The sequence below is a fragment of the Xenopus laevis genome, chromosome 9_10L, assembly GCF_017654675.1.
Source record: "Xenopus laevis strain J_2021 chromosome 9_10L, Xenopus_laevis_v10.1, whole genome shotgun sequence".
NCBI classification, from domain to species: Eukaryota; Metazoa; Chordata; class Amphibia; order Anura; family Pipidae; genus Xenopus; species Xenopus laevis.
Genome location: NC_054387.1, coordinates 47,259,727 through 47,287,452, shown reverse-complemented (window position 1 = coordinate 47,287,452; position 27,726 = coordinate 47,259,727). Strand labels below are relative to the sequence as shown.

The following is a 27,726-nucleotide window of genomic DNA, read 5'->3' as shown; positions in this document are numbered from 1 at the left end:
GATTGAAAACCAGCCAGTTTAGTGCTCACCAGTTGCTGTAGCACCATGTTTCTTAACCTGGGGATCCCCAAGGTCATGAAGAGACAGTATCATACCTATATATCAATTATCTTCAATAAATGGCTTCCCATCTGTTGGCTATTGTTTGGATGTTGGGGGATATAGTCTAACAGTTGCTGGGAAGCCAACGTTGAAGATGATTGCCTACACATACTGAGTATTATTATTTAATGCAGCACATTCTCTAGCAGGAAGGTTGGATCAAACTGATTGGGGATTCAGCATTTAGGGGGTTGGGGTTGAGCATCCATGGAAGCAATGACCAGTCAGCATGAGGTTGACATAATTCCATGGTACCTATTCCCAGAAGTGTGCTTCTGGGACATTCAGCCATGATTATTGTGTCCCGGACTCTGCAGGTGCCATTGTAACCCATCACCTGTGCCCCTGAAAATCTTCTCTCAGGGTCTTCCTGCACGGGTGGCAGGGGCCAACCAACCCGCTCTGCAGGATGGGCAGGAAAAAAAGACAGCAGGAGACTGTGAGGAAGTGACAGACCATGGTGTAACAGAAAGGGGAAGACAGAGACAAAGTCGAGTTTGTAGAGTGAAATGGGTGCACAGAAATCATGGTAAAGGAGATGGGTAATGTTGCCACCTCACCCCTTTAATACTATCCACATGTGAAATCTTCATGCTTCATGGCTGACTGTGTATATTACTAGGCTGCGTAGTGCAGTCACATAAATAATACATTCCCAAATACAGATTAGTAATGCAGCAAGTGGATTTCATATGTGACTATGAAAATCAAGGTCAGAACCCAGCGTTCGGTGGCACTTTTGCAGGAGCTTCTAAAAGTCTTTCCCATTAGATACCTCTAACTTTTAAACAAAACATTTATGACTTACTACTGTAGTGTCTTCAGCAATGAGAATGGCTGCCTCCAACCCAACTGCTGGGTATTAGAGACCAGTATTAAAGGGATGTCATTGCAACACTAGATAATGAGACTGGGTTGAAATAAATAATGAAACCCTTCCAAATGAAACACTCACCTTGCCCTGATATGACTGTTGTGGTTGTATGTTGGGAGCTGGTGCTACCAAACCTGTAGGTTTCATTTTGCACGTGGGGGCTGAGTTGCTGGTACCCTGATACCATGGCACGGTTGAGACTGCCCCCCGAGAAGGAAAAGTCTGTGCGTCCATTAAGTAGTTGCTCTACAGGAGAGAAAAACCAACCATGCTAGTAAGATGAGAGCTCTACAGTGAGCATTAAATTGAAATGCATCAAATATATAAAAGAGTGAGATATGAGGGAGATTAGAAAAGGTGGTAAAAGATCATTATCTAATAATTCTTCCCAATCGCAAAGGTGGGGCCACCGCTGCCCTGAATATTATACAAACAATTAGTGCAAGTACTGCAACTCCTATAAGGCACATCTCCCTAAAACAGAGAGACAAAGTAGATAGAATACTTGAATGTCGGCTTTGAAAATTAATCTAGAAACAGGGCTGAAATCTTTGTATTTTAAGGAGGCCTATATTTGTAGTGAAACCGTAGGTTAGGCCTGGGGTAAATAACTTTTTTTTGTATCTTTTCCACTCTCCTGTGGCTGAAGGCCAAGGATTTCTATCCAGGCTTATCCAGGTCCTGCCAGTGTTCCAAGAAAGGCATTTTTATCTACAGAAAAGATTTGTGGTGCTGTACTTCAATCAATATCTGAAGACCAAAGATTTTGGCCAAATCCAGATCCTGCCTATATAAGTATTTGAATTTGGTTCGGCAAGGTCTAGGGATTCGGCTGAACACAGAGCCGACAAAAAAACCCCAAAAACCTTGGATTCACTCAAATCCTCTACTAAATGCAGTAATCAAATAGAACACATTGTTGCAAGAACCTTTTTTTACTGTGTATACTGTATTGGGGAGTGGGTGATTGGAATAGGGTTCATGTCTAAAGTTTGTGTAATATTAACATGTATTTATAAAGTGCCAACATATTCCACAATACTGTACAAATAATGCCCAAGTATAACCTAACCAAATAAATTAGCAGCCACCTCAAAGTGTCCCAGACAGTCATTAGCTTAGGTAAACTAGTAAAAGCACACCCTGTAAGCATCATGCAGGGTACCCCAGATCCCCATACAGGCTGTTAGCACATTACACTGATGGCATCGGGAAAGGGGCAGTAGGAAAAAAAGGATCCCTATCTTCCTTCTGTCACCTTCTGGGGTTGCTTGCATGGTCCCTTTCCTCGTCAGTGAGCTGGTAGTCACAGGCTGGTCCAGCAAGCTCTCATTGTCAGTGGACAGATTGCTGCTGACGGACAGGCGTGGTATGATGTCTATGGGCAGTTTCCAGGTGACCCGCCGCAGGTCCATCTCCGAGCCCAGCAGAGGGACATACTTCCAGCGCCGGCCTTCAGGGGACAGGGTGTGGCTTAGATGGAGAGGGGTACAGAGTGGAGGAAAGATGGCAGGGGAAGCAACAGAGTTCCACACACTATCGTGTGGGTGCTAACAGCCAGCAGAAGGGGTCTGTAGTTTATTGCATCCTTGCACCTGGTCTCTGTATTAGGTCCAATATCATGGATATCCACAACAGCACAAGAGAGGATTGCAATGTACCCATTTGTCTATAGCCCCCCCTAGAATCTATGTTATGCTTTGGGGTATCCTCACCTGACTCGTCGGATACACTGGGTCTCTTGCTGCCCACTGGAGAGCGCAGGACATCATTGCTGTACATCAAGTAGCTGTCATATTCCTCCCCAGCTTCAGCATCAATAATAGGAGCATCGGGAATAATGGGAACTGTGGAGAACAGACAGGAGAGGGTTCTTTTACAGCAGTCATAATAGTGCAATAAAGCATCCATACAGCACCCAATGCTTTCTTTCTCTTCTGACGTCTACATTTCTACTGATACATGCCAATTGGTGCTCCCCATTCCCTAAATGCTGAGAAGAATCAGACTGTAAATGTTCCATCTTTCTTTACTCTGATTCCCAAGTTTTGCTTCCCTACTGGAGTCTGTAGTTGAATTGTGCTTAAATGTCAATGGTCTTGTGGCAGAACAGTATTCATGGAAAGTATAACTTGACATCCATGGGCCAGCCCCACCCCAAACACATTTCTACTGTGTGTATAATAAATGTTTGTTCCAGGCTTTCCTGCAGCTTCCTCTGTAGTGACACCATTTATAAACAGTGTAGGGGGTCTGTTAATGTTTTGTTTAATTATTTTAAAATTCATTGGCATATAAATGTAGAGATGATTGTATATTAAACCCAAAGAGGGCACAATCCCTTGGGTAATAAAAGGGACTTTCTGTATTGGACTGGACTATAACATTTAGTTCCTCTGTAGTTGTGCTACTCACTTGACATTGGGCGGGTGGGCTGTGTAGCTAGGTTCATGGTGGCATCTCTCTCTGGCCCCCACCCAGCTTTGTTGGTGGCCCTCACGGTGTATCGGTATGGCTGGGATTCTCGTAGGTTTTCAATTAGAACCATACGCTTCTTAGGACCTTCAATCTGGACTTTCTTTATGGGACCAATGGGTTCTGCCAGAACAGACAGGAATTTAAGTCACAGGAAATAAAGACATACATATTCATATGTAAAGAAAGGGACATTGTTAGGGTACAGTGTAATGGAGAATTTAACTTGAGCCCATAGTGCTACTTGTTATGAATCTAGTTCAAGCTTAAAATGGCTTAAAATGAGAGAAGACAGGAATTGGGGGAGCAGCCATCTTACTGTTGTCCTCGTTGACCATTGCATAGGAGACCTCATATGCTGTGATATCACCATTGGTTTCAGCCGGCTCTGCCCAACTTAACTGTGTCACTGTGCTGGAAATGACGTTAAAGGCCAGGCGGCCAGGTTCACTGGGTACTGTGCAAAAATCAAATGTAGAGGAATAAGTAATGGAAGAGAGGAATATCATGCAGATATTGTTATCCAAGCATGTTCTGTCACCTGGGAATGAATTAGTCCAGGTGTGAGCAGGCTGCCTTGGGGTAACTGGAAGTTGTATATTAATCAAATCTGACAGACAGCCATATGCCCTTGCCTGGTTTTTATAACATAGTGTTCAACTCACCGTCCTCCAAGGTCTGGCAGGTGACTATGTCAGTGTAGGGACCCTCCTCTTGAGCATTGTATGCACATACGCGCATTTCATAGTCACAGTATGGGTACAAATTGACCAGCTCTGCAGAGGGCACTTTTGTATCCAAGACAGTGGCATCCGACTCTGAATCTCCTTCAATCCAGTAACGTACCTACAAAAACAGCCACACTATTTTTGTGTACCTGTAGCACTGGGCAGTTGACTTATTATAAGGATGTTTTAGTGACCAGTATATTACACAGGGTTGAAAAAGCCCTCAAACCTATTTTCACCCTAACTGGCCTTCAGGCTGGGTCCCTTTATCTCATAAAAAGATGACAGATACATAAAACCAATATAGAAACATTGTGGTAACAGCCCCCCACTAAAGTTCCAGGAGTATCAAGGGTAGCAAATAAGGACTCATCCTAACTGGCCTTCAGGCTGGGCCCCCTTAGTTTCAGGGTTGTATTTTTTTAAGCCATGTTTTGTAGGGTTCGGATTTGGTTTTACCAGGCTCTTGGCCAAATCTGAATTCTGTTGAAAAAGGCTCAGATCTGGCTAAATCCCAAACCAAAACCTGGATTCGATGATTTATTTTTTAAAATGCCCCTGTCTACTGTCAGATGGTCATAGCTTAATCCTATGGGAAGATAGGGCATGACACCTTAGCTCAGAATGAATAGAATGGTGGAACTCTGATTTATGGTTGCTGGACTGATTGACCTAAGCAACCACAAGAGGCATACAAATGCACAAGGTATATTAGATTTTAATGGACCATTCCAGTGCAAGGCTCAGATCCAACACAGAGATTAATGAGCAAATAAACAATTAATCTGTTTCCAGCACTGCCAAACTTAAGTTTGCAAAGGAAAAAAAATCCAGGAAGGCAGTGATTCATGTTTCCAGCAACAGATGTGTAGAACACCAGCCAGTTATATCTCCAGATAAATATGGAAACAAGCACAGCCACTTATTTATCAGATACAGAGGAAGGGTTGAGGCTAAAAAGAGATCAGGGGGTAAAGTAATAGTTCCTGGTTCAGTTTGTAGTTTCATTCTGCCATTGTTACGGCATGTCTGGTCACATGGTCACAACCCTCCATATCCCATGCCATAGCCCTGCTATGGTGTCATAATCTCTTTATAATAAAGGTCCTTAAACTTTGAAGCTGACCCCCTCTTTGGGGTATCTAAAACAGCTGGGATTGAGAGTCAAGGAGAGTGCATATTTTCAGCACTACATAGTCCTGCAAGCCCAACCTGAAGGCCACCATAGAAGCAGCGACCAGGAGCCACAGGTCTGTTTTGTTGGGTGGCAAGGTCAACCAAACAGGAATGTTAGAGGTAACAGCCTCTCATATACTTATTTAGGTTTCTATGGACAAGGTGTTCTCAAGGTGTAACACCATAGCGAGTCATACGGCTGTCATTAATATGTAAATAATTCATATCAGAAAACAATTATTTACCTTGTACCCTGTGGGTTTTCCAGGGGGGGGCATCCAGTTGAGTCGGATTTTCCTGGCACTGAGAGCCTGGCCATTCAAATTGATAGGAGCACCTATCTTTCCACTGGGTGACTGGACAGACTGGACTGGCATTGCCTTTTGTATAACATCTTGTGGGGGAGAAAGAAATTTAGTACTTTCATTCACCCCCAAGATTTTCCCCAGCACTATTCCCCTGGATCATTGCCTTACCTGCAGTGTCATCAATTGTGATGGTGCATTGTGGGTATTTGCCAATCTTGGCCCCATATTTAGGATTACTAAGTTCTAGAAGGAACTGTTTAACTTGTCTTTTTCCCAGCAAAGTGTCAACTTCTGACCGACCAAGAAGAGGGACTAGAATCTCTGACTGAGTGTCATTTGACTGGAAGGTGAGCTCTCCCTCGGAGAATGTATAATCCTAAATGGAAACAGATTATAGTGAATAGAGCAAGTAATTCCAGAAAAACGCAGGGTGTAAAATTTACTCCATCCTTGGAACTTTTACCAACCAATCAGATTCATTAGGATTATTTCAACTGACTAATTTGTAATTACTGATTTCTTACTATGATTTGTTAACTTATACCAGTTTTATGAATTCCACCAAATTGTATAAACAAGTATATGTGTGTCTTCCATTGCCATCTTTACCTTTCCCTCCCGAGCAGTCATGTCCTGGGAACGATATGTGACTTGTGTCTTTCCATTCTGGATGATCTCCCGAGAAACTGGGACACGAGCAACCTGTTCCTGCCGGTTGTAGGTGTAGGCAGGTTTCACAAACGTCACAATACTCTTGGCTACGACAAACAGACACAGGAGAGTCATGACATTAGTATAACAGATAGTACTGTTTAGAATGATGTTAATATCATACCTGGTGGTTTTCTGCCAGTGTATGTTTGTTGGTGAAAAAACTCTTAAAAGTATCTGTGCCACTTCATAATGCATTTAATGACTTGTACTGGTGGATTTTGATTATATTATTGATTATATAAAAGTAGGGATGCACCAAATCCAGGATTCGGTTCGGGATTCAGCCAGGATTCGGCCTTTTTCAGCAGGATTCGGATTCAGTCAAATCCTTGTGCCCGGCTGAACCGAATCTGAATCCTAAGGGTGGGTAGGGAAATCACGTGACTTTTCGTCTTCCGCGTGACTTTTTCCCCTTCCCATCCCTAATTTGCATATGCAAATTAGGGGTCGGATTCGGTCCGGTATTCGGCCAAATCTTTCACAAAGGATTCGGGGGTTCGGCCCAATCCAAAATAGTGGATTCGGGCATCCCTATATAAAAGTACTTTTAAGTGTTTTCATGCCAAAAACAGCCTGTACCAGCAGTGACAAGGGGTTGCCATAATCTCAATAACAGGCAGCACAGCAGGTTTGGGGTTTGTCTTTGCTGGCAGAAATACTTTGGTGGGGAAACCAATGGTCAAACCCCCATACAGTATGTAATAAAAGGCAAAGTTTGACCAAGGGAAGTAACTTATAGCATCCAATAATATACAGGTGACTGGTAAATTCTACCTACTGAATGGTTGCTATGGGTTACTGCTCCTGGCCAAATTTAGTGTCTTTTATTACATAATGCCTTACATCTCCAGTGATCTCCAACCAGCAACATGTTTCTCACCAACCCCTTGGATGTTGCTCCCAGTGGCCTCAAATCAGGTGCTTATTTTTGAATTCCAGGCTGGGAGGCAAGTTTTGGTTGTATAAAAACCAGGTGTACTACAAAACAGAGCCTCTTGTAGGCTGCCAGTTCACGTAGTGGCTACCAATAGCCAATCACAGCTCTTATTTGGCACCCCCAGGAACTTTTATCATACTTGTGTTGCTACCTTATTACATTTGAATGTGGCTCATAAGTAAAAAACAGTTTACACAAGCTAGGTACTTTCCCTACATATTGTTGCAGAATATGGAATAGGTAATTTATGTTATATACCTGTGATGTCATTGGATGGCAAATATGCGAAAAATCATGCTAAGCTGTATGATGAACATGTGTTTTGCTTGGTGAAAGAATTGGGTCTATGCCCAATGGCAATCACATTTATTGTTTATGGGTATGTGTGTCATTTTAAACAATAAAATAATCTTGCTTTATTTCAGATATTTCACTTCTCAGCAGCTACCAGGTTTGCTGTCTGTGGGTGGTCTTCATACTGGACAGAAGGTACTGTTATCTTGGCCTCCTCTTCTGTCTGTCAGAGGCTCAGAGAGTCAGAGCTGAACACTACCCACAAACAAAGAGACCACTTTACCTGAAGTTGTGACCTCTATACATTTTTGCAGTGAGGTACTTGCAGTGTAGCTGTGATATGGATGTGCAAATATGATGCCATTCAGTGAGCCTGAGAGGTCACCACACTCTTACCTTGCTCTTTGATAATAGTAATATTGACCAGTTTCCTCCCCAATTGGGCAATTCCTGTGGGAACGTCCAAAGCTTCAACCAACAGCTGCTTCTCATCATCATCCTCCTCCCTCATGAAGAGAGGAACCCGCACATCTACCAGTTCAACCCCCTCCTGGAACTCCACAAGTCCATGGGCATCTGGGAACAGAAAAATTGATCAGAAAGATGGACAAGTGACATAAAGGAATAAAGAAGTAATAAAGAACATCAGTTCCTCACCTCTGTCTGATGTCACCGTATAGTAACCTGGGGTAACCTTCATGTCCTGGAAAGCCTCCTGTGTCACATGTTTCTCTGTCACCTTTACAATCTCAGGTTCAGCTTCCCGAGGAGCCATCAAGATGGTCTCTGCAATTGTGTGATCCTGCCTGGGGGATAAAGGTAAAGAAACAATAAGGCATAACAAGGAGAGTTTGGGAGAGCATTGAGAAGCACTAGAGAAGATAAAAGCCTTCAATGTATAGGAAACAGCTTAGGAAACAATATATGTCATACCTTTTTCCTGCATTGGACTGAAGCCTGGATGGGGAAAAAAAGAGTAAAGGGGTTTTAGTTTTGCTAATTTCAGTAACAAATCCAACAGGGCAGTTTTATAAATAGCAGGAGCTAACCTGAAAGCCGTCTGTTTCACCTTGTGGGTCCCAGGTATCACCTTGTACACCTCATTTAGCTGTGGAATATAGGATACAGTGAAAAGTAGTTAACCAAGCTGTGGGGGTGATTTATAGAGTGCAGACACAGGACAAACACTGGAGAATAGTCAGAAAATAAATAATACATCTAATTTTTCTGTAGACCAAAGAAAGAAGAAGACCAAAAGCACCCCAGCAATACACATTCTAGTGTTTCCCTGCATACCGAATCCTCCACTTCCTGACGCAGCTGCGTACACTCGCGGGATTGAGGCTTCGACAGGTTCTCAGTGAACAGCCGGGCCAGACGCATTGAGACGCCATATGGGACTTGCATCAAAAAGAAGAAAATGACACAGTTTTTACTTTCTATAACATATCCGATTTGCATTCACCCTGAAGTATCTGGCACACAAAGCCATACCCTTTTATTAACTAAAATGCATGACATCATGAGTTAGATATGTCTACCAGGAGTATCTGTAAAGTTTCTCCATGAATATATTATGTCCAAACACCCACTTAATTAGGAACAGGAATATGTATTCATGTATCCACTGCACTGCTAGACCCACTTGTGTTCATAAAGACGGCTGGGGTTAATGAACCTTGAAGAACTAAGCTGCTTAATTATGTGATGCTAAGTCATTTCTAAATTCTCCAACAGCTTTCTTATACTTACCAAGCTCCTTGGGGTTCAAAGCTCCAGGAGAGGGGGGTGGACGATGTACGTTGTTGTTGATCTTCCATCTCACCGTGTCCCCACCCTTGAGATTCCCTGAGCGCACCAATGGGGTATTCAGGTAATCAGATGACATCAGACTTTGCCTCAACATGTAGTGGTCTTCTTTAAATCCCACTGACCGTCCTGTAAGAGAGTCAGTGCATCATGCAGTTGCTGGAGAAGAGCAGTATGATTGCTATGAACATGCTGAGGCTGAAATATTTTATGAATAGGCTCAAAATTCATAAAAGGTCTGGGCTGAAATTTGCCAGTTGAATTTTCCCCTTACCTGGTCCACAGCAAGGAAGCATTGCCAAGCAAGCCTGAAAAATAAAGATATTTTTATGAGCCCCTTTTCTCTAAATGTGATGCACCAGTGAAATTTGCTACAATAAGACCCTCAATGTCTTTGGTTGTGCTAGAGTTTCCTTCCTTCCTAGAGTATCCTTTGTCCTCATCTCCTCATTACCATTCATTTCTTTTGTACTTTTGCCCTCTCATCACAACAAATATCCACTATCCTGGGAGCTTTTCTGTCCTCATTCTCACCTTGCAACAGGCACAATATTTCCAGCAAAGGAGCATCAAGAGCCCAAGGAGAAGCATCAGAAAGATGAGTAGAGGAATAAGCCAGAGGAAGGCTCCAGGAGGACACTCTGTTGAATAAAAAAATCATGGTTAGGAAGGAAGTTTATGAGAAGAGGCATGGTTCATGGAGGGAAATCAAAGATAAAGAAAGTGTAAGGGGTAACTCAGTATTAACAGGCAGGACAGATGGTTTGCAATAGACCAATAAATAGGAAAAACATAAAGTGTATTAGAAGACTGGTAGTGGCTACAGAACTGGCTGAGAAGAGAAGATAACAAGATGCGCAATAGAGTAGGCAGGGTAACAGTGAAGGGCTATCAGGAGGATACTGAAATAAAACAACTATTGGGAAAACCATGAAGTGTACATGAAGGAACTAGGGAAGAGTAGAATGGTTAGGATTACCTTTTTTGTTCTTGACCAGCACAGTGTAGTTTCCTTGCACTGCATTTGGATCTACTGCGTACTCATAGGTACAATCGTCTTCTTCATCCCGGAAAGTACAGTTCTCAGTTCTTTCATCCACTGCCACAATAAAAGGAAAGGAAATAAATGATAGAAACAGGGGTGGAGTTAGAGAAGAGGGGGCCAATTACAAAGCAAAAAAGCTGGGGCCCCCACAAAATGGGCTGATGGGGGGGGGTAGCAGTTTAAAATCAGATAGATATGACTTGGATGTGCACGGCATAAATGAAAAAGTCTCTTCATTTTGTATAAATAGAGGACTTTCCTCCCTCAGGGGGCACCTAACTGAGGCTGACTTCTTAGGGTAAGCACCCACTCTGTCTTGTACTAATACTGGATCTGATTGCAGCTGGGGGATTCGTGTAGGTATCTCCCTAACCCTGGTGATAGACGGATCTAGCCCAGAACAATCTGGGTGCTGTGTATATAGCCGAATCGTACTGTCGTTTCACTGCCCCAATAATAAATATAATTAATGAGTCTGAATTTCTTAGGGACATTTGTCAAATGCTCAAGGGCAGATCTATCTCCAAATACTTGCCTTTCTTCAGCTCATCCACCATTTTAATACTAATTTCGCATGCTTCACACGTTTTGCCCTTTTTCTCTCCAGTTCCCCAGGCCTGGCACTGCACACATGTCCGTAGGTCTTCGCACACACCCAGTTGGCGCTACCAATACAATGGCACACATAAGAATGAACACTTACGGATGCATCAAAATAATATTGGATGTTTATAGGCAACATTACTTTTGTCATATATTATCTATGAAAGTATATGCAATGGCATAGAAACAGAGCACAAGTTTACCCTTCCTCAAGGTATACTTGGTATCACTGCCACAGATGAGGTCAGTGTTTAAAGAAACAAATGCCAACTCCTACAGCACCGCAATGTGTGAAAGTGTCTTTATAAAAAACAAAATCATTTTATTTAACTTTGTCAGCATGCATTAATGCTCACTTACCAGTGAATAGGAGAATTCGCACGTGGCATCTGTGTACTGCGACACGATATCACACTGGCAGCGCCCGCACACGCACTTCCCACGATTACTGCACAGACCCTGGAGATTAGAGCAGGTTATTGTAGGTTTTAAACTGCCCCAACAATATGTGCATTATACACGTATTAGAAAGTGCTAGCAAAAAAAAAAAAAAAAGCAATTAAAATAAGTCAAATCCATGCCTTATTTATTGTGTGCCCATTACCACCCTATACTCTCTCCAACTCTAACGTCTTTAAAATCAGCTATGGCCCTCTACATTCTGTATATGATGGATATAAATATTCCTATAAACCAGAGAGGAGGAGAATGACATGGGATAGAAATCAATATGTGGTGGTTCACTTAAGTGTATAAGTTTTAAGATATAATTAATCCTTATTGAAAGCAAAACCAGCCTATTGGGTTTATTTAATATTTACATAATTTTCTTGTAGACCCAAATTATTGAAAGAAAATCTGGAAAATCAGAAGTCCCAAGCATTACAGGTCTTATACCTGTATTATAAATTAATTGGGCACTGCATTTATCCTGCCATGTGTTCTAGATTATTATACATGAATCGGACTCTGTTTATCCTGCCATGTGTCCTTGGGTATTATATATTAATTTGGCACTGCATTTCTCCTACTGTGTCTTCTGGGGTATTATACATGAAACAAATAATACATTTATCCCATGCGCTTGGGGTGTTCTGTGTATGAGATAGGCACAATATTTATTGAAACATGTACTCTGGGGGGTTACCTTTGCGTTGTTCTTTTTGTTCTTGGGATGTAATATTGGGTTGACACTGCATTGGGCAGGGATATTATGACAGTATCCTTTTAGAATATTGCTTTAACTTTTCTCCTAAAGGTGGCCATAGACGCAAAGATCCGCTCGTTTGGCGACATTGCCAAATGAGCCGATCTTTCCCCGATATGCCACTAACGGGCATGGCTATATCGGGGGTAATCTGAACGTTCGGCCCTATGGTCGAACGATCGGATTACGAGGAGAGCGCAATGGGCTCCGGCGGGACGGTCGGGACAAAATCAAACCTGTCCGATCGACCAACCGATCTCCGCCGGACGAAAAATGTCGGGACTCTCCACACACGGTCTGAAAATCGTACAAATCCTCGATTCGTACGATAGGATCTTTGCGTTTATGGCCAGCTTTATGCTGTTTGGGGTGCTGGTAGCTGTAGTAATAAAATCTTTAGACCCTGACAATACCCACCTCACATTACCCGTCTCCAATATGCCATTCACTTACCCCATTCCTATCAAGACATGTTTGATTGCTGGTAGGACACTGACAACTCTCTCCTTCCCAGCCAGCATCACACACACAGGATCCCATATGACAGCGCCCTCTGTCTGTTGGTAAGAAATGGAAACATCATTGTAGCATAGAAGAAATCATGATCTAATTTAACATAGACTAAATTGCCCTATTGTAGTTACTGGTAAAACAAATCAGCATACTCCAAGGTAGACAAATGGAAGCCATGCTCTGATTGGTTGCCCTGGTACATTTCATTGCCTACATAAGACCCTTTTCTGGATTCTGCAACCTTTCTTCATAGTTATGACTTTTTCATGAGATCTTCCTTCAGAGTGTTGCTGAACTTTACTTTAGCAGTACTATATGTATTATTAGAGGGTAGTGCTCAGAAAACCCTTTTCAGCCATACTTGAACCGCTATACAAGACTGCTGTTTGACCTCCCCAGCAAAAAGCCGCCCTGTTTGGAGTTTTTATGGAAGAAATGTATTAATTTTTAATTTTCTTACCATTGCACATGTATCCTAGAGATCGTGGGCACTGGAAGTTATTGAACTGGCAGAACTCCCCTTGGAACTGTTGGCTGGGGGACTCCGAGTGACACTGACAGGTACCACAGAGGCAATCCCCCCTACCGGAGCAAATCTCCTTACTTTCTGGTGCTATACATGACTGAGTGCTTTTGGTGTCTGTGCTGGAACAGTTACAATTTTCTCCCATCCTGAAAGATAAATAGTCATCTTGTATTTAAAAACAAGGGAGGGTGACAGCACTTGCTGTGGATCATGGCTACTGTAGTTAAACAAAAGCTGGCCTTGGCAGTTGACACATTTATGGAATAGCATGCTTTATGTGTATTGGCTGGAAGGGAAATGATTGCATGCCAAATGATGTGTGAAGTACACTGGATATACTGTGTATGCATTTGTTTATTCATGTAGTAATGCAGTGTGCATTTTAAACCACTAGGTGGCATATACGGATTTTACCTGTGTCTGCGTAAAGAACCCTAATTTTAATTATTTTTATTTATTAATATAATTCGAATTGTGGTAGAGGCTGATATTCTTCTGCATAAGGCAAGGTGAAAACCTTGCCTTAGGTGGCCGTGTGAATCAAGTTACGGAGGACAGGGTTGGACTGGACTGGTGGGATACCAGGAAAAAACCCTGTGGGCCCCCCAACCCAGACCCTATCACTACCTGTAACTAACTGTCACTCCCCAACTGCATTACCTCCCCCAATCATGGTGAAGTCTTGGAGAGCAAGTGGGGGGGGGAAGGGGCTGGTGAGCAGGTGTGGGGCAGCAGCCAGAGGGCCACCCTAGTAACTTTTTTTTTTTTTTTTTTACACAATCCGTGTACAAAAGCTGAATTTCCTCCCATTACAACACTAAAATTGTACATGCAGGGGGTGGCATCAACCCCAGAAAAGCCTCTGTTATACAGGTGCAGAAGAATGAAAAGCTTTTAGCAGGGCTAGGGGTATGCAGAAGAGGCACATGTCTAGGGCGCAAAGGTGGAGGGGTGTCAGGCATGTACCTCTTCAGTAGCCTTCCCCTAGTTCAGACCCTTGTGTCCCCAGCTTTATTTGTATACTTGGTGCATGCACTCTTCCACGTATTCACACGCGTGCTTGTTCATGCATTCGCATGATGAGGGGGCAATGTAGTTGACTGGGTTGTTTAGAGCTCCCAGCACTGGCTTTTAGGGGAATGAAGCACAAAAACACCTTTCAGAGACAAAATGCCCCAAAATACTTTTGCATTGAAGAACACTGAAATCACTTGTCAGTGGAAATGCATTAATGCATGAAGTTCTCCCTTTTGCCTGTTAACACATTTCTACTGGCAATGGCATAGTGATAGCTATTTTTGTACACAGCTCCGCACTCACTCAATTCTCTGCAGTTGGGGAGGGTCCCCATTTTTCATTATAATATCACCAACAGTATCAACGTTTTGGGGGGAGGGTTCAAGCTCCCTTCATCAGGGGGTTTCACCCTCCCTTCATCAGAATTGATGAAGCATAGTGATTCCAGTGCTCTTCAAAAGAAAGTTATGTTAAGGCGTTTTGCACCTACTGAAATGGAATTTCATGCAGATGATTAGGTGTCCCTGTGTTTCACTAGTTTTTAGATCAAATTAAGGATTTAAGAGTAGGTGTGTCACTGGCATGTTTCAATGAAGAGGGCACATACCAGAAGCTGGAGAGGAATTGAATATATTTGTGCAAGAGGACAATGTTTAATAATGAGTGTGTAAGATCAAAGGAATGATTTGTAAGTGAACAGGACAAGAGAAGTTGGGAAATCTCACCAATACCTGGGAAGAGTGTAGAGAGTGATGCTGTTGGTGAGGGATGCAGAATTGTATTGAATATATACAACAAGTGCCGTGGATTAGATACATTATTGTTTATGGGCTATGAATAGGAGAGGGTCTGAATAGAAATATGAGTAATAAAAAGTAGCAATAACTATAGAGTTGTAGCGTTACAGAGCATTTTCTATGGGGTCAGTGACCCCCCCCCCCCCCCATTTGAAAGCTGGAAAGGGTCAGAAGAAGGCAAATAATCGAAAAACTATAAAAAAAAATAAAAATGAAGGGCATTTGGAAAATGGCTTAGAATTAGCCATTGCAGAACATGCAAAAAGTTAACTTTTAAAGGTGAACTGCCCCTTTAAGAGACAAATGTCCACTTTGTAACCAGAAATTTGTTTCAACACAGTCCAAGCAAAGCAGAGCAATGTGCCAGCTACCTCAGGTGGCATTTCACCTACAAATGGCCCTGTTCACTATGCAGGTATTCATTGTGGGACATAAAAAAACAGAGGCAGTGATAATGAAAGTAAATAAAGCCTAATGAAGCGGGAACACAGCTGTAGTTCTAAACAAATATTGTTATGCAAACTGGAACAGCTAGGGAACAGGAAACTTTGGCTAATGCTTTAAATGTATATAAAAGGAACAGTAACACCAAAAAATGAAAGTAAATTAAAGTAATGAAAATATCATGTAGTGTTGCCCTGCACTGGTAAAAACAGATCTGTTTGCTCCAGAAACACTACTATAGTTCATATAAACAAGCTGATTTAAAAGGCTGTACCCTTACTTGTAATATATCTGGCCAAATTAATCAACTGGTGAATTTACAAAGTGTTACTGCTAAATAGATAGCAATTATATTAAATTATCAATATAAAATTGAATTCATTCATTTAAAGTGCCAGTGCAGTATAATTAATTAGAAGGTGAATTAATTCAGTATATAAATTAAAAATATATGTTCACGACCGTCATTTGAAAATAGAGTAGGAAAAGGAAAATAATAGAGGGGGAGAGGTCCCAAAAACGACCACTTTTTCTCTTCTTAATAAAATGAACTGATATTAGTAAATTACACCTCCCTCTCTCTTAAAGGTGAATTTTGTAGAACAATAAGTCTGCCTTTTTTCTTGTTTTTTGTTCTACAAAACTTATCTGCTGTGTAACCTGATTCTTTTCTCCTTTGAATGGCTGTCCCCATTGCTACACAGCAGCTTATTTATATAAACAATAGTAGTGGTTCTGAAGCAAACACATCAGTTTTACCAGTGCAGGGCAACACTGCGTTATATTTTTATTACTTTAAAACACTTTCATTTGAATGTTACTGTTCCTTTAAGGGGTGATATGCCACAGGGAGTTTGTGGCTCTTATTGGAATAATAAAAATGCAGCAGTTTTTTGTAGCTGTGAGTTACAGAAAAAAGCACACAATCTACACTATTTGCACTTTGCTCACTGCATGAGATATTGTGCAAATAGCCGCTGCTCTGTCTTGGAGTGCTGAGACCTGTGGACTGAACCTAAGGTTGCCACCTGGTCGGTATTTCACCGGCCTAGCCGGTAAAATACCAGCCCAGGCCGGGCCGGTATTACAAATTTACCGGCAATGTAGCTGCCGGTAAATTTGTGATCACCATTCAAACTGTTCCCGGCCTGCCTCAGATGCACCCTCAGCCCACCCTTTTCTTCCGTTTATAGCTTAAAAATACTTACCTATTCCGCGATCCATGACTCTGGCCCGCCCCTTGATGTCATGGCCACGCTCACAGTGACAGCGCTATGCCGCCCAGCGACATCACAGCCCCGCCCATTTTTAGAACTATCCAGCCCCCTTCCCTGGCCGGTAAAGATTTTTTAAAAAGGTGGCAACCCTAAGTCTGAGCCTAGAGTCGCACTTGACTCAGTAGAGGCTGGGGGTTAAGGTACGAGGTGGCAGCAAGGACAGAATTTTTGATCCAGCATTCCGCACAAAGAGTGGCGCATCCCTGGGAGCAAGTGCTCCGTAGATGATCTTTATGGGGCACACTTTTGCGTCCTTTAGTGCTCTTGCACCCAGGAGACTGGTAAATGATCCCTTTAATTGGCAAAAAGGATGTAGAAACTGTTACAATATTGGAGGGAAATGCCCTCAGCCGAAAAGGAAAACTGACATCAATATCCCTTTTAATCCAGAACTCAGTACACACCCTAGTCTACTATCACCTGGGGCACACCCTGAGCCTATTCAGTCTCTAGGAAAAAACAAACAGATCTCCAAATCTTTACATATCCGATTACACACGTGAAACTCACCAGCGTTCCCTGCACTCACAGCGTCCACACACAAAGTCACCATTAAAGCTGCACTTGGCTGAATTCAACTCCTTTTGCTGTAGAAGAAATAGAAGAGTATTTTAGCTTGTAACAGGGAGGAATAAGGAATTGGTAAGACTAGGATGTTCCGTATGTTGCCCGTCAGCTCATTACAAATAGGAGTTCTTAAAATGTGTCTATAGGTTGCACTTACCAATTCACAGGGGCAGCTATCACAGATCAGAGAAGCATCAATCTTAAGGCCATCTGTAAAGGTGGAAGGTTTGAGAATAATTTGGCTCCCTTGGTCCTGCGGTGGTAGATCACACACATGCTGGTTGCCCACTCGCTCTAAAGCCTTGACATTCACTTTGAAGGTACCCTGGAATTAAATATTGGATTTTTCAGTCAGCAGCTGATAAAACTGAACTTCTAAATCTTGGCAACCAACCGGGTTGGGATGATGGTGGACTTTAAAGTTACCCTTCATGATCTGTAAAGGTTATCTTTGATGTGACTTACACATGCCAAAAAACCCTTTAACATCATCAATGTTTAATTTTCATGGTAAAACAAACATTTCTGCATACTTGACCCTATCACTCTTTAAGACTACTGCCACACAAGTCTGAATCTGCCACATGTGGCATTAGCCTAAGTGAAATCAGTTACACTGAGTGCAGGACTTGAGGGTTTGGGGCCCACTGGGGCTGCCACCTTCAGGAGCCCACAACCCCCCTGGGCCCCTGGCTGCAAACCTCCTTGGCACCGGGCCCCAACCTCTGCCCCCAGCCACAGCAGAGCTTAGAGGTCTACTGAAAGCAGTACGCAGGATCAACTCATTAATCCCTACACTTTTGAAATTGAGCCTTTGGCACATGCCTCTTCTGCCTGCCCATAGTTCTGGCCCTACTGGCACTTACCACCTCCCCGCGGGTGACTTGAAACGATCCTGTTTCGGTAACCTTAGCTGTTTCGGATGAGACTGAGATATTCATCGCACGTGGGGTGTTATCATCTCGGATATCCATCCTGGAGCGAATTTGCTTTAACAAAAACAAAAAAAAGTTAATGTAATCTTCTTTGGGGCAAATGTAACAAAAGTCCAGAGTTTACTCTATGTCTCAATGTCTAGTAACCCATCAGTTATGCAGATCATTTAATGCCTACTTGGTAATTGATTACAATACAATTGTTGGGCTAAATTAGAGCAGATCCACTTGTCCTCTAGGAAGATGGATACACACAAATACAAAAACACTTATAGACTGAATTGACGGATGATCAATGTTTGTTGAGTAATGGATTTTGGTTTAGAGGAAGCAGAGCAGCCATTTAGACACAACTACACTGAATCATTTTGAACAAGACTGGATGCCAAAATCCGATACTTAATTTGCAGAGTTGGATAACTCCTTGCTTGGCTTTCTAGCAAAGAGGTAGTCTACTAATAATTAGGGATGCACTAAATCCAGGATTCTGCCTTTTTTAAACAGGATTCAGATTTGGCCAGGCATGAGAAGTTGGCATACTGAACCTAATCCAAATTTGCATATGCAAATTAGGGGTAGAAAGGGAAATCACATACATTTTTGTCACAAAACAAGAAAGGAAACAATGTTTTTTTCCACTTTTCCCCTTCCTGTCCCTGTGCAAATTTTGATTTGGTTTGGTATTCGGCCGAATCTTTCATGAAGGATTCGGGGATTCGGCCAAATCCCAAATAGTAGATTCAGTGCATCCCTACTAATAATAAGGGATATGTTATGACAAACTAACCTCTGTGCTCCTCTAATAACTGTCAGCCTAAATCTCCCAATGGCCAGAGGTTGTAGCAAATAGTTGACTGCGTAGCAATGGCAGTAACTTTGGGACCCAGTCCAAATTATACCCAGGGCATTATACCAATGCCACTGCCAACAAAAGCCTACAATGTGCAGCTATATTACTGCACCACAATGCCATTTTATATACAGTATTAAGTTCCTACCAAGTAGACATCTGCTTCTAATCTAAGTCTAATAATCAACTTTTAGAAGACATGACAGTGGTGTCAAATTTTCACCCTTCACTGTATTTTCTTTTCATACCGTAAAGGCCTCCTGCAAGAGATCCACAATGTTGGAGGAATCTTCTTTCAATTCTCCAATTTCAGATACTTTGAAATACTTGCTCAGCTTCTACAGGACCAAGAAAAAAAGAAACATCACTATTGCATGTCCTGGGGGTTTAAATAATGAAAAAGTGAGCTGTCTAACTGTGTTACTGCATCCATTCAATCAATCAATCAATCAATCAATCAATCAATCAATCAATCAATGGTGGTAGTGTTGGCAGGACCTGGGTTAAAATACCTTCTTTCTGTCCCCTATAGTCTCAGACCTGTTAGTGTTGCTTTACTCTGAAGTATCTATTTCCTTCTTTGTGTTTTTAACCCTTAGGCTACAAGTCTTATATGTCTGTTTCCCTCTTTGTGTGGTTAACCCCTAGACTATAAGTCTCATTTCCATGTCATTTAAGGCAGGACCCCCAACTGTTTCAACAGGTTGGACTCTCACATCATAGTAACTGTAGGAGTAGTCGGTGACGGCAAAGATCGGGATGATGTTGTTCTTTGCTAAGATTCGAACTAGTGTGGGCACAGATGGATAGTCCTGAACGGTGTCATGTGTGTAGTATCCAGAGGCATCCAAGTGGCACTGTTCATCATTCCGCTTCAGTATCCCATCAAGTACGTTCATCCCATCAGCTTCATAATGAAATGCTGACTCAGTAGAGAAGACTAACAGGTGAGTACTTCCTTTTCTCCAGCCAATTTGATTCTAGGTGGATAAAAACATCTTTAGTACACACGGTATTCAAACACGTCTTTCAGAAAATTGACAAAACCTGCCCATACACTGACACATGTGATCATCTGGCAAAGTTGGAAGATGATAGTCTAAACTGATTTGAGTATTTAGGCACATGGGATGCTGTGTTAGAAGACTAAATGTGGTTTCCACCTGATGGGATTCTTCAGTGTCCCTAATATTTGAATGGATCCTGATCCAATATTGAATGGAGGAGCCATCTTTTTGGGTTCCATGCAAGAGAATCAGATTGTCCACACTACATTCCAGAACTGCTAGCATTTCCGTGCAGTCAATTATTTTTTAAATACCTCAGCATTAATAAAGGTGCTGCACTATAATATATCATTTTATTTAGCTACAATTTCAATAAGAGCTCAAAAGCTCACCGTGCACACAGCAGTTTGTAGAATGGCATCAAACCCCCCCTCTGGAGGATCAAGGTTTCCAGAGATTTTCTCTTTCATTAGTTCACTCCGAAATTTCTCTACATCGCTTGTTAGTTGAATCACGTTCTTGAAGGAGAAAGGAGGAGTGCTGTCTAACCAAGGTTGCTTTAGTCTGAGGGATAAAGTGGGGGAAATATTACAAATGCCAGTTCCTACCATGACACACAAGTAATTAAGCAACCCAGAAGATTCCAAACTTTGGTTCATGCCCTCCCTTACAGATCAGGTTTGGTCTATCTCCATAAATTCAAAATGCTTACAGATACATTAAACAAAAAATAGTCTTGTCTTGCAGGCTTGACAAGTGACATCACACATGTACTTCTACATTATCAAAGATTGATGGTCCTCACCAGTGGAATGCACGGTGGGGAAAAATATTGCATTTATGATTATGACATCTAACCCGAATAGTAATTTCAGAATTTAAATGCTATAGATGGTTTGCTTGTGCTACATAGAACCTTCTCCTGCAACAAGGTCCTCTCCTACCACTTCTTCTGAACCCACACATTTCTTCTGTCTTCCAAAAACGTACTTCTCTGGTCTCATGTCGGTCTGTGGTACAGTCACTTTGTCAACAAATTTCCCAAATCCAATGGTGTAATTCTTGGAGAGAGTGCTTACAACATTAGCTATCAAGACAAGAAGAACAAGAAGAGGAAAACATAAGTAAGTTGGGAGACAACAGAATGACGAGTCATTATATAGACCATAAGCTCAATAGTTTCTATAATGACAAAAAAAATTCATACTGATCACTCTTTACCTCGGAAGCAAGACTACAAGTCTCCATTTACCATGACATGATGAATTACAACTATATTCAAAACTGAGATAATACACATGCAAATCTTCCTTCTTGTCAAGGCCGCCAGGAGCACGAAGAGACGCGTCTGCTCCCGGGGGCGAAGAATCCAAAATGGCGGCGCCCAGTCGGCCCACGTGGACGCTGGGACGCCAGTGCCGTAACGCCGATGCATGCGTAAAACACGCATGCGCAAACACGCCGGCGCAAGCATGCCAGTGACGTCACTATGGCGCCAAATTCAACTATAAAAGGGCGCCCAGGACACCAGAATGGCACCCAAGAATAGGTTCTGCTTCCCTGAACCTGGGTTCCTGTTTCCAAGCCTTGTTTCCTGTTCCTGCATCCTGATACCTGTACCTGCCTTGGTTTTGACACTTTGCCTGGACTCCTGCTTATTGATCCTGGTCTGCCTGCCCTTGAACTCTAGCCTGAACTCTGATTATCCTCTTACCTAACCCTTTGGATACCGCGACCTTGATCCCTCAAGAAGGCTTCCTCCTTGATCCAGACTACCTCCCTGAAGGGAGCTCCCGGCTCCCTGACATTCCTTTACCTTCAATCTTCCTATTTCTTTTTCACCCATTCTTTTATTTACAAATAACTCTTCCACTTACCTAACTCCTGACCCATGTTCTTTAGGCTGGCTAAATCATCTGACATAGAGTGAGAAAAGTCCATCAGGATATACAGATCCACAGGGGTGTCCAGTGGCTCAAACACTTGCAAGTTAAATGAGGTTTCTTCCCCAGCACGAAGACGCATGGACATCCTTTGGGGGGCCACTTGAGTTTTGCTTACAAGAGTGTTAATTTCATAGTTCTGTAAAGACATCAAAAATTCTGAGCTAGAGTATTGCTTATTTTAACAATATGTTTATCCGTATTACAGGGTGCGGCATCTTTTAATGGGCTTTTGATTAAATTTGATTAGATTCTGGGGTGGGTCAATGAGTAAAAGGGTAACCTGAATTTACATATAAAAATGTGTAAGTCTGCAAAGTTGAACCCTTAAAGTGTTATTCACCTTTACGTTAACTTTTAATATTTTATACAATGTCTAATTTTATGCAACTTTACTATTGATCTTCATTATTTATTTCTTCATAATTTTTTTTAAATTATTTGCCTTTTTCTAATTCTTTCCAACTTTCAAATAAGGGTCACTGACCCCATCTAAAATCAAATTCTCTGTAAGGCTACAAATGTATTGTTATACAGGCTACTTTTTATTACTCATCTTTTTATTTAGGACTTCTCCAATTCATATTCCAGTCTCTTATTTCAATGAATGCATGTTTGCTAGGGTCATTTGGACCCTAGCCACCAGACTGCTGAAATTGCAAAGCTGCTGAATAAAAAGCTAAATAACTCAAAAACAACAAAAAAAAGTGAAAGCCAAGTGCATATTGTCTCAGAATATCACTCTCTACATCATACTAAAAGTTAATTTATGAATTATGAACTTGCATAACATCTATTTAATAACCTACTTGATCTTAAAGTGGCAAGAATTTGGGATCACCAGTTGATGAGATGGGTACTTGGACATGGAGGTTTAGGCCTGTGCAATAAGTTGAAAATATAATTGTGACTAATGAGATGGAGAGCAAGCCAGTTTAAAGGAACAGTAACACCAAAAAAATTGTTTGAAAGTAAGTAAAATATCATGTAGTGATGCCCTGCACTGGTAAAACTGATCTGTTTGCTTTAGAAACACTACTATAGTTCATATAAACAAGCTACTGAGTAGTAATGGCGGAAACTGAAAAAGGCTATATGGCACAGGTTAAATAGTGGATAACAGATAACACCATTATGTTCTACCGAGCTTATCTGCTGTGTAACTTGAGCCTTTTCTCCTTTGAATAGCTGCCTCCATGGCTACACAGCAGCTTATTTATATAAACAATACTAGTGTCTCTGAAACAAACACAGCAGTTTTACCAGTGCAGGGCAACACTGCATTATATTTTTATTACTTTAAAACAATTTCATTTTTTGATGCTACTGGTTCTTTAAGGGTGTTTCAGAGCTGGACCTATCGGAATGGAGACCTGGACTGTGGTATAGAGTCAAAAAGTTGGGGTTGTGTGTCAAATTAGAGAGCGGGGACTCGGTATTGTGTTAACGGGACTGGGTTGACTGTGAGTTGGAGATAAGTGACACTGAGGGGCAGATTCACTAAGGGTCGAATTTCGAAGTTAAAAATACTTCGAAATTCGACCCTCGAATTGAAATCCTTCGACTTCGAATATCGAAGTCGAAGGATTTAGCGCTAATCCTGCGATCGATCGATCGAAGGATTTTTCGTTCGATCGAACGATTAAATCCTTCGAATCGAACGATTCGAACGATTTTAATTCAACGATCGAAGGAAAATCCTTCGATCAAAAAAAGATTAGCAAACCTATGGGGACCTTCCCCATAGGCTAACATTGACTTCGGTAGGTTTTACCTGCCGAAGTAGGGGGTCGAAGTTTTTTTTAAAAGGGCAAGTACTTCGACTATCGAATGGTCGAATAGTCGAACGATTTTTCGTTCGATTCGTTCGATTTCGTTCGAATTCGAACGAATTTAACCAATTCGATGGTCGAAGTACCAAAAAAATACTTCGAAATTCGAAGTATTTTTCATTTGAATCCTTCACTCGAGCTTAGTGAATCGGCCCCTGAGTGTCTAAGTATTGAGAAGTTGGGTGATATATAGGGTAAGACAGAGATTGAGTTATATCTAGGGTAAGGCAGTATCCTACCTGTTGGGTCTGAACTTCACTTCTCATATAAACAATCCCTCTCTCGCTGCAGCCAAATCGTTTGAGATTCTCCGCCAGATCACATCGTACACTAGAGAAACCCTTAGAGGGGAAAATAAGATTTTGTAATTTTCCTATCAAATTACAGTAACAAATACAATAGTGATGCAGATAGGGATATTAAAATGCATATTGGAGTTATAAGCAGAGATACATTTCTTAAACTACTAAGACAGCCTACAAAATATTCATTATTTAATCAGAGGCCATTAACAATTATAATAGCTTATTATCAATAGTTGTCATTTAAATAGGAACATGACTGGTGTAACTGTATCTCACCTCATCTGCACAGTAGGAACAGCCCTTGTCTGCCCGGATACAGGCCGAGCAACTAGTCGCTCTGGAGGCCACGCAGAGGTTATCTGTATGCAAGAAAGAGTCAAGTCAATAAAAACATACATGTAAGTCAACATTAATGGACTTAATTGTAAGATTTTGCTCAGTACAGGTATTGGATCTGTAATCTGTAAAACCGTTATCCAGAAAGCTCTGAATAATGAGAAGTCCATGTCCTGCATTTTAATCAAATTATTTAAATTTGTAAAAATTATTTCTTTTGTAATAATAAAACAGTATATTGTATGTGACCCTAACAAAGATATAGTTAATCCTTATTCGAGGCAAGACAGTTCACCCGTCACCCGAAGTTGGCACACGAGGAAACCAAAGCGCTCCGAGTGCCATCGCACCGGCAATTTCGGTTCTTGCCGGTGGGAGGCAGTTCAAGGCAATTAGTCACCCAAAGAAGAGGCGATTTATAGCCGGGCGACAAATCTCCCCGAATCTTCATGTTTGCCCTTACCCTAAAACATGGAAAGTGAAATTATGGAAAGATCCCTTATCCAAAAACCCCCAGGTCCCAAGCTTTCTGGATAACAGGTTCCGTACCTGTATAAGACACCAATAATGTTGTAAATCTAAACTACCCAAACCTAATCTACTCATAGAGTCCTCTACTTATGGGTGGCACTGAGGTACATCCAGGAGAAAAGGAGGATATCAGAAGGAGAACAGGTGAAAGGAAAGAAGAGGTGTAAAAATGGGAAAGCGGATTTGAAGGAAATACAAAAGTCATTTGTAAAGTGCTCTTCACTAATTTAACATTTAAAGGAGAACTAAAGTGTAACTAAAGAAGTAGCTAGAAATGTTGTTATGTTTTGTGCTTCTGTACCAGCCCAAGGCAACCACAGCCTTTTAGCAGTAAAGATCTGTGTCTCCAAAGAAGCCCCAGTAGCTCCACATCTTTTCTGTTGATTCACTGCACATGCTCTGTGCTTCTGTCACTTACTGAGCTTAGGGACCCACTCACAATATACAGTACACATAGAATATAAATGTCACAATAGAAGGCTGATTGGTAATTAATACAGATAATTACTACATGGCAGCACAGAAACAACTAGCATCAGAATTTAATAATCAGCCCTGTAGCATGAGCTTATATTACAGACCAACCTCATTATCTGCTTGAGAATTTACTATGACCCCTTAACTTAGCTTCTCAACAGCTGCTCAGAGTCCACTGAGCATGTGAGTGTCACAGACACTTTCCAAGATTGTGACCCCCTGTGACAAGTTTGAAGTCCTGGATCATTGCTGTTTTTGAGAAGCTGAAACGTTATGCTGGTGCAATAAGTTCAGTATATAAAATATGGCATTTTTAGCTTTATTCATTTTTAGGGTTTAATTCTCCTTTAAGACATACATGCAGAAAGACTAGCAACTGGGTGGAACCTTTAAGCAGTAGTTTATTTGAGATTCTCTTTAAATCTTGGTGTGTTTATTGGCACTTTTGGGAAAAGCCCCACCTGTGGCAAATTTTTCATCTTGCTGGGTGTGTTTTATCGGTTAACACATATTCGAATAAAATGAGTAGTTATATGAGATCTTCTTAGCAGTGTGTGATTTTGCTTTTAATTATTCAATAAGGAGGTTGTCTTATGAGTGTGTGATCTTTCCTTTAAAATGATAGGTAAGTGGATGGAGCCGGTATGAACATGTTACCTTATACAGGGCACTTACATTTGTTGCTCTGAGACTGGGTAGATGGAAGACCTAAGAGCAGGACCACCAGGAGGAGACCCCCTAACACATGAGGGTTCAGCATCTCCCCACCTGTTGAAGATAAAACATTACCTATTAATACAGTATATATATTCACACATATAACTATGTTGCTTCAATTTTTTTATATTCTCTACCAATATGTTATATTCTCTGCCATGTTTCTTATGCACTATATATATATAAATATACTGTATACCGGAAAGGGCCAACTGCAGGAACCGCTTTTATTTAAAGAGCCTGTCGGTTTCTTTACGCAGGTTTCAAATGAGTGACTTTATCAAAAGCATATATTTGTATAATAGAACTACGTACAAGATCTCTATCTGACAGACTGCGATAGTGTTCTAGCCTTATATCTGCGAAGTATCACCGAAGAACACTTGAAATGTGACTAAGCAAACAGTGGCTAACACTATGGCTGTTATACTAGGCAACAGGTCAACTCTGATTAACCAAAGCACAAAGGAATTAAACAGATATCACTCACCCCTGTTCCTTCCACTGAAAGGAAACTCTAGTGCAGAGATCCCCAACCTTTTGAACCCGTGAGCAACATTCATAAGTAAAAGGAGTTGGGGAGCAACACTAGCCTGAAAAATGTTCTTGGGTGCCAAATAAGGGCTGTGATTGGCCATTTGGTAGCCCCTATGTGGATTGTCAACCTACATTGAGGCTCTGTTTGGCAGTACACCTGGTTTTTATACAACCAAAACTTGCCTCCAAGCCTGGAATTCAAAAATAAGCACCTGCTTTGAGGCCACTGAGAGCAACATCCAAGGGGTTGGAGAGCAACATGTTGCTCACAAGCTACTGGTTGGGGATCACTGCTCTAGTGTATAAATATTAGAAGTCTGCGTTCAGCTTTTCCATGTATCTTTGATTAAGCAAGTCAAAAAATATTTTATTGTATTTTTTCTCTATGATATCTCAGAATAATGAGTCTGCTTCACTCCCTAATAGATTCACTCCCTAAAAGTGTGGAACATTGGCATGATTATTGCCTGAATCTGGTCCCAGTCAGGCTTAGGGTAGGACTACATGGACGTTTTCAGCGCAATCTGCACGCTGTGTCTGCATCCGACAGTCGCGTCGCGTCGGATCAACGCTGTAACTTCATCCGACATTTCTATCTCTTACCTTATTTCTGTGGCATGAGACTTGTTGCAGGTGTTTTTTCGCAGTGTCAGATCGAGCCGAAAACGTCCATCTAGTCCTACCTTTATAGACAGTAGTCTTTCCAGCGTTCCATACTCACTGCTGATTCCTAATACTTAGTCTTAAGCTGGCCATAGAGATCTCATCAGAAAGATCTCATCTTACGAATCAAGGATTCGTACGATTTTCGGAACGTGTGTGGAGAGTCCTGACATTTTTCGT

The 27,726-nt window shown here is 41.6% G+C and overlaps 1 protein-coding gene across 2 annotated transcripts in view; it reads right to left on the bottom strand.

Annotated features, from left to right (window-relative positions):
* The window catches only part of itgb4.L (integrin subunit beta 4 L homeolog), a 45,866-nt gene that overhangs the window by 7,936 nt on the left and 10,204 nt on the right, over positions 1 to 27,726 (bottom strand). Inside the window, exons 2-34 of one of the 2 annotated variants that reach the window (XM_018235331.2) lie at positions 26,305 to 26,397; positions 24,562 to 24,644; positions 24,220 to 24,321; positions 22,083 to 22,287; positions 21,196 to 21,292; positions 20,598 to 20,769; positions 19,915 to 20,178; positions 19,447 to 19,536; positions 18,280 to 18,402; positions 17,571 to 17,738; positions 17,357 to 17,433; positions 13,246 to 13,457; positions 12,726 to 12,829; positions 11,426 to 11,524; positions 10,998 to 11,127; positions 10,397 to 10,516; positions 9,952 to 10,058; positions 9,692 to 9,725; positions 9,361 to 9,546; positions 8,905 to 9,008; positions 8,658 to 8,716; positions 8,542 to 8,565; positions 8,266 to 8,414; positions 8,005 to 8,184; positions 6,273 to 6,421; positions 5,832 to 6,039; positions 5,601 to 5,749; positions 4,117 to 4,297; positions 3,771 to 3,908; positions 3,392 to 3,574; positions 2,692 to 2,823; positions 2,235 to 2,429; positions 1,058 to 1,222 (exon numbers count right to left, since the gene is read on the bottom strand). In XM_018235331.2, coding sequence (XP_018090820.1) covers positions 1,058 to 1,222; positions 2,235 to 2,429; positions 2,692 to 2,823; positions 3,392 to 3,574; positions 3,771 to 3,908; positions 4,117 to 4,297; positions 5,601 to 5,749; positions 5,832 to 6,039; positions 6,273 to 6,421; positions 8,005 to 8,184; positions 8,266 to 8,414; positions 8,542 to 8,565; positions 8,658 to 8,716; positions 8,905 to 9,008; positions 9,361 to 9,546; positions 9,692 to 9,725; positions 9,952 to 10,058; positions 10,397 to 10,516; positions 10,998 to 11,127; positions 11,426 to 11,524; positions 12,726 to 12,829; positions 13,246 to 13,457; positions 17,357 to 17,433; positions 17,571 to 17,738; positions 18,280 to 18,402; positions 19,447 to 19,536; positions 19,915 to 20,178; positions 20,598 to 20,769; positions 21,196 to 21,292; positions 22,083 to 22,287; positions 24,220 to 24,321; positions 24,562 to 24,644; positions 26,305 to 26,389 — 4,474 coding nt within the window. In that variant the 5' untranslated portion in view covers positions 26,390 to 26,397. The remainder of the gene's footprint in view (positions 1 to 1,057; positions 1,223 to 2,234; positions 2,430 to 2,691; positions 2,824 to 3,391; positions 3,575 to 3,770; positions 3,909 to 4,116; positions 4,298 to 5,600; positions 5,750 to 5,831; positions 6,040 to 6,272; positions 6,422 to 8,004; positions 8,185 to 8,265; positions 8,415 to 8,541; positions 8,566 to 8,657; positions 8,717 to 8,904; positions 9,009 to 9,360; positions 9,547 to 9,691; positions 9,726 to 9,951; positions 10,059 to 10,396; positions 10,517 to 10,997; positions 11,128 to 11,425; positions 11,525 to 12,725; positions 12,830 to 13,245; positions 13,458 to 17,356; positions 17,434 to 17,570; positions 17,739 to 18,279; positions 18,403 to 19,446; positions 19,537 to 19,914; positions 20,179 to 20,597; positions 20,770 to 21,195; positions 21,293 to 22,082; positions 22,288 to 24,219; positions 24,322 to 24,561; positions 24,645 to 26,304; positions 26,398 to 27,726) is intronic. The other variant, XM_018235330.2, reaches the window with a different exon arrangement.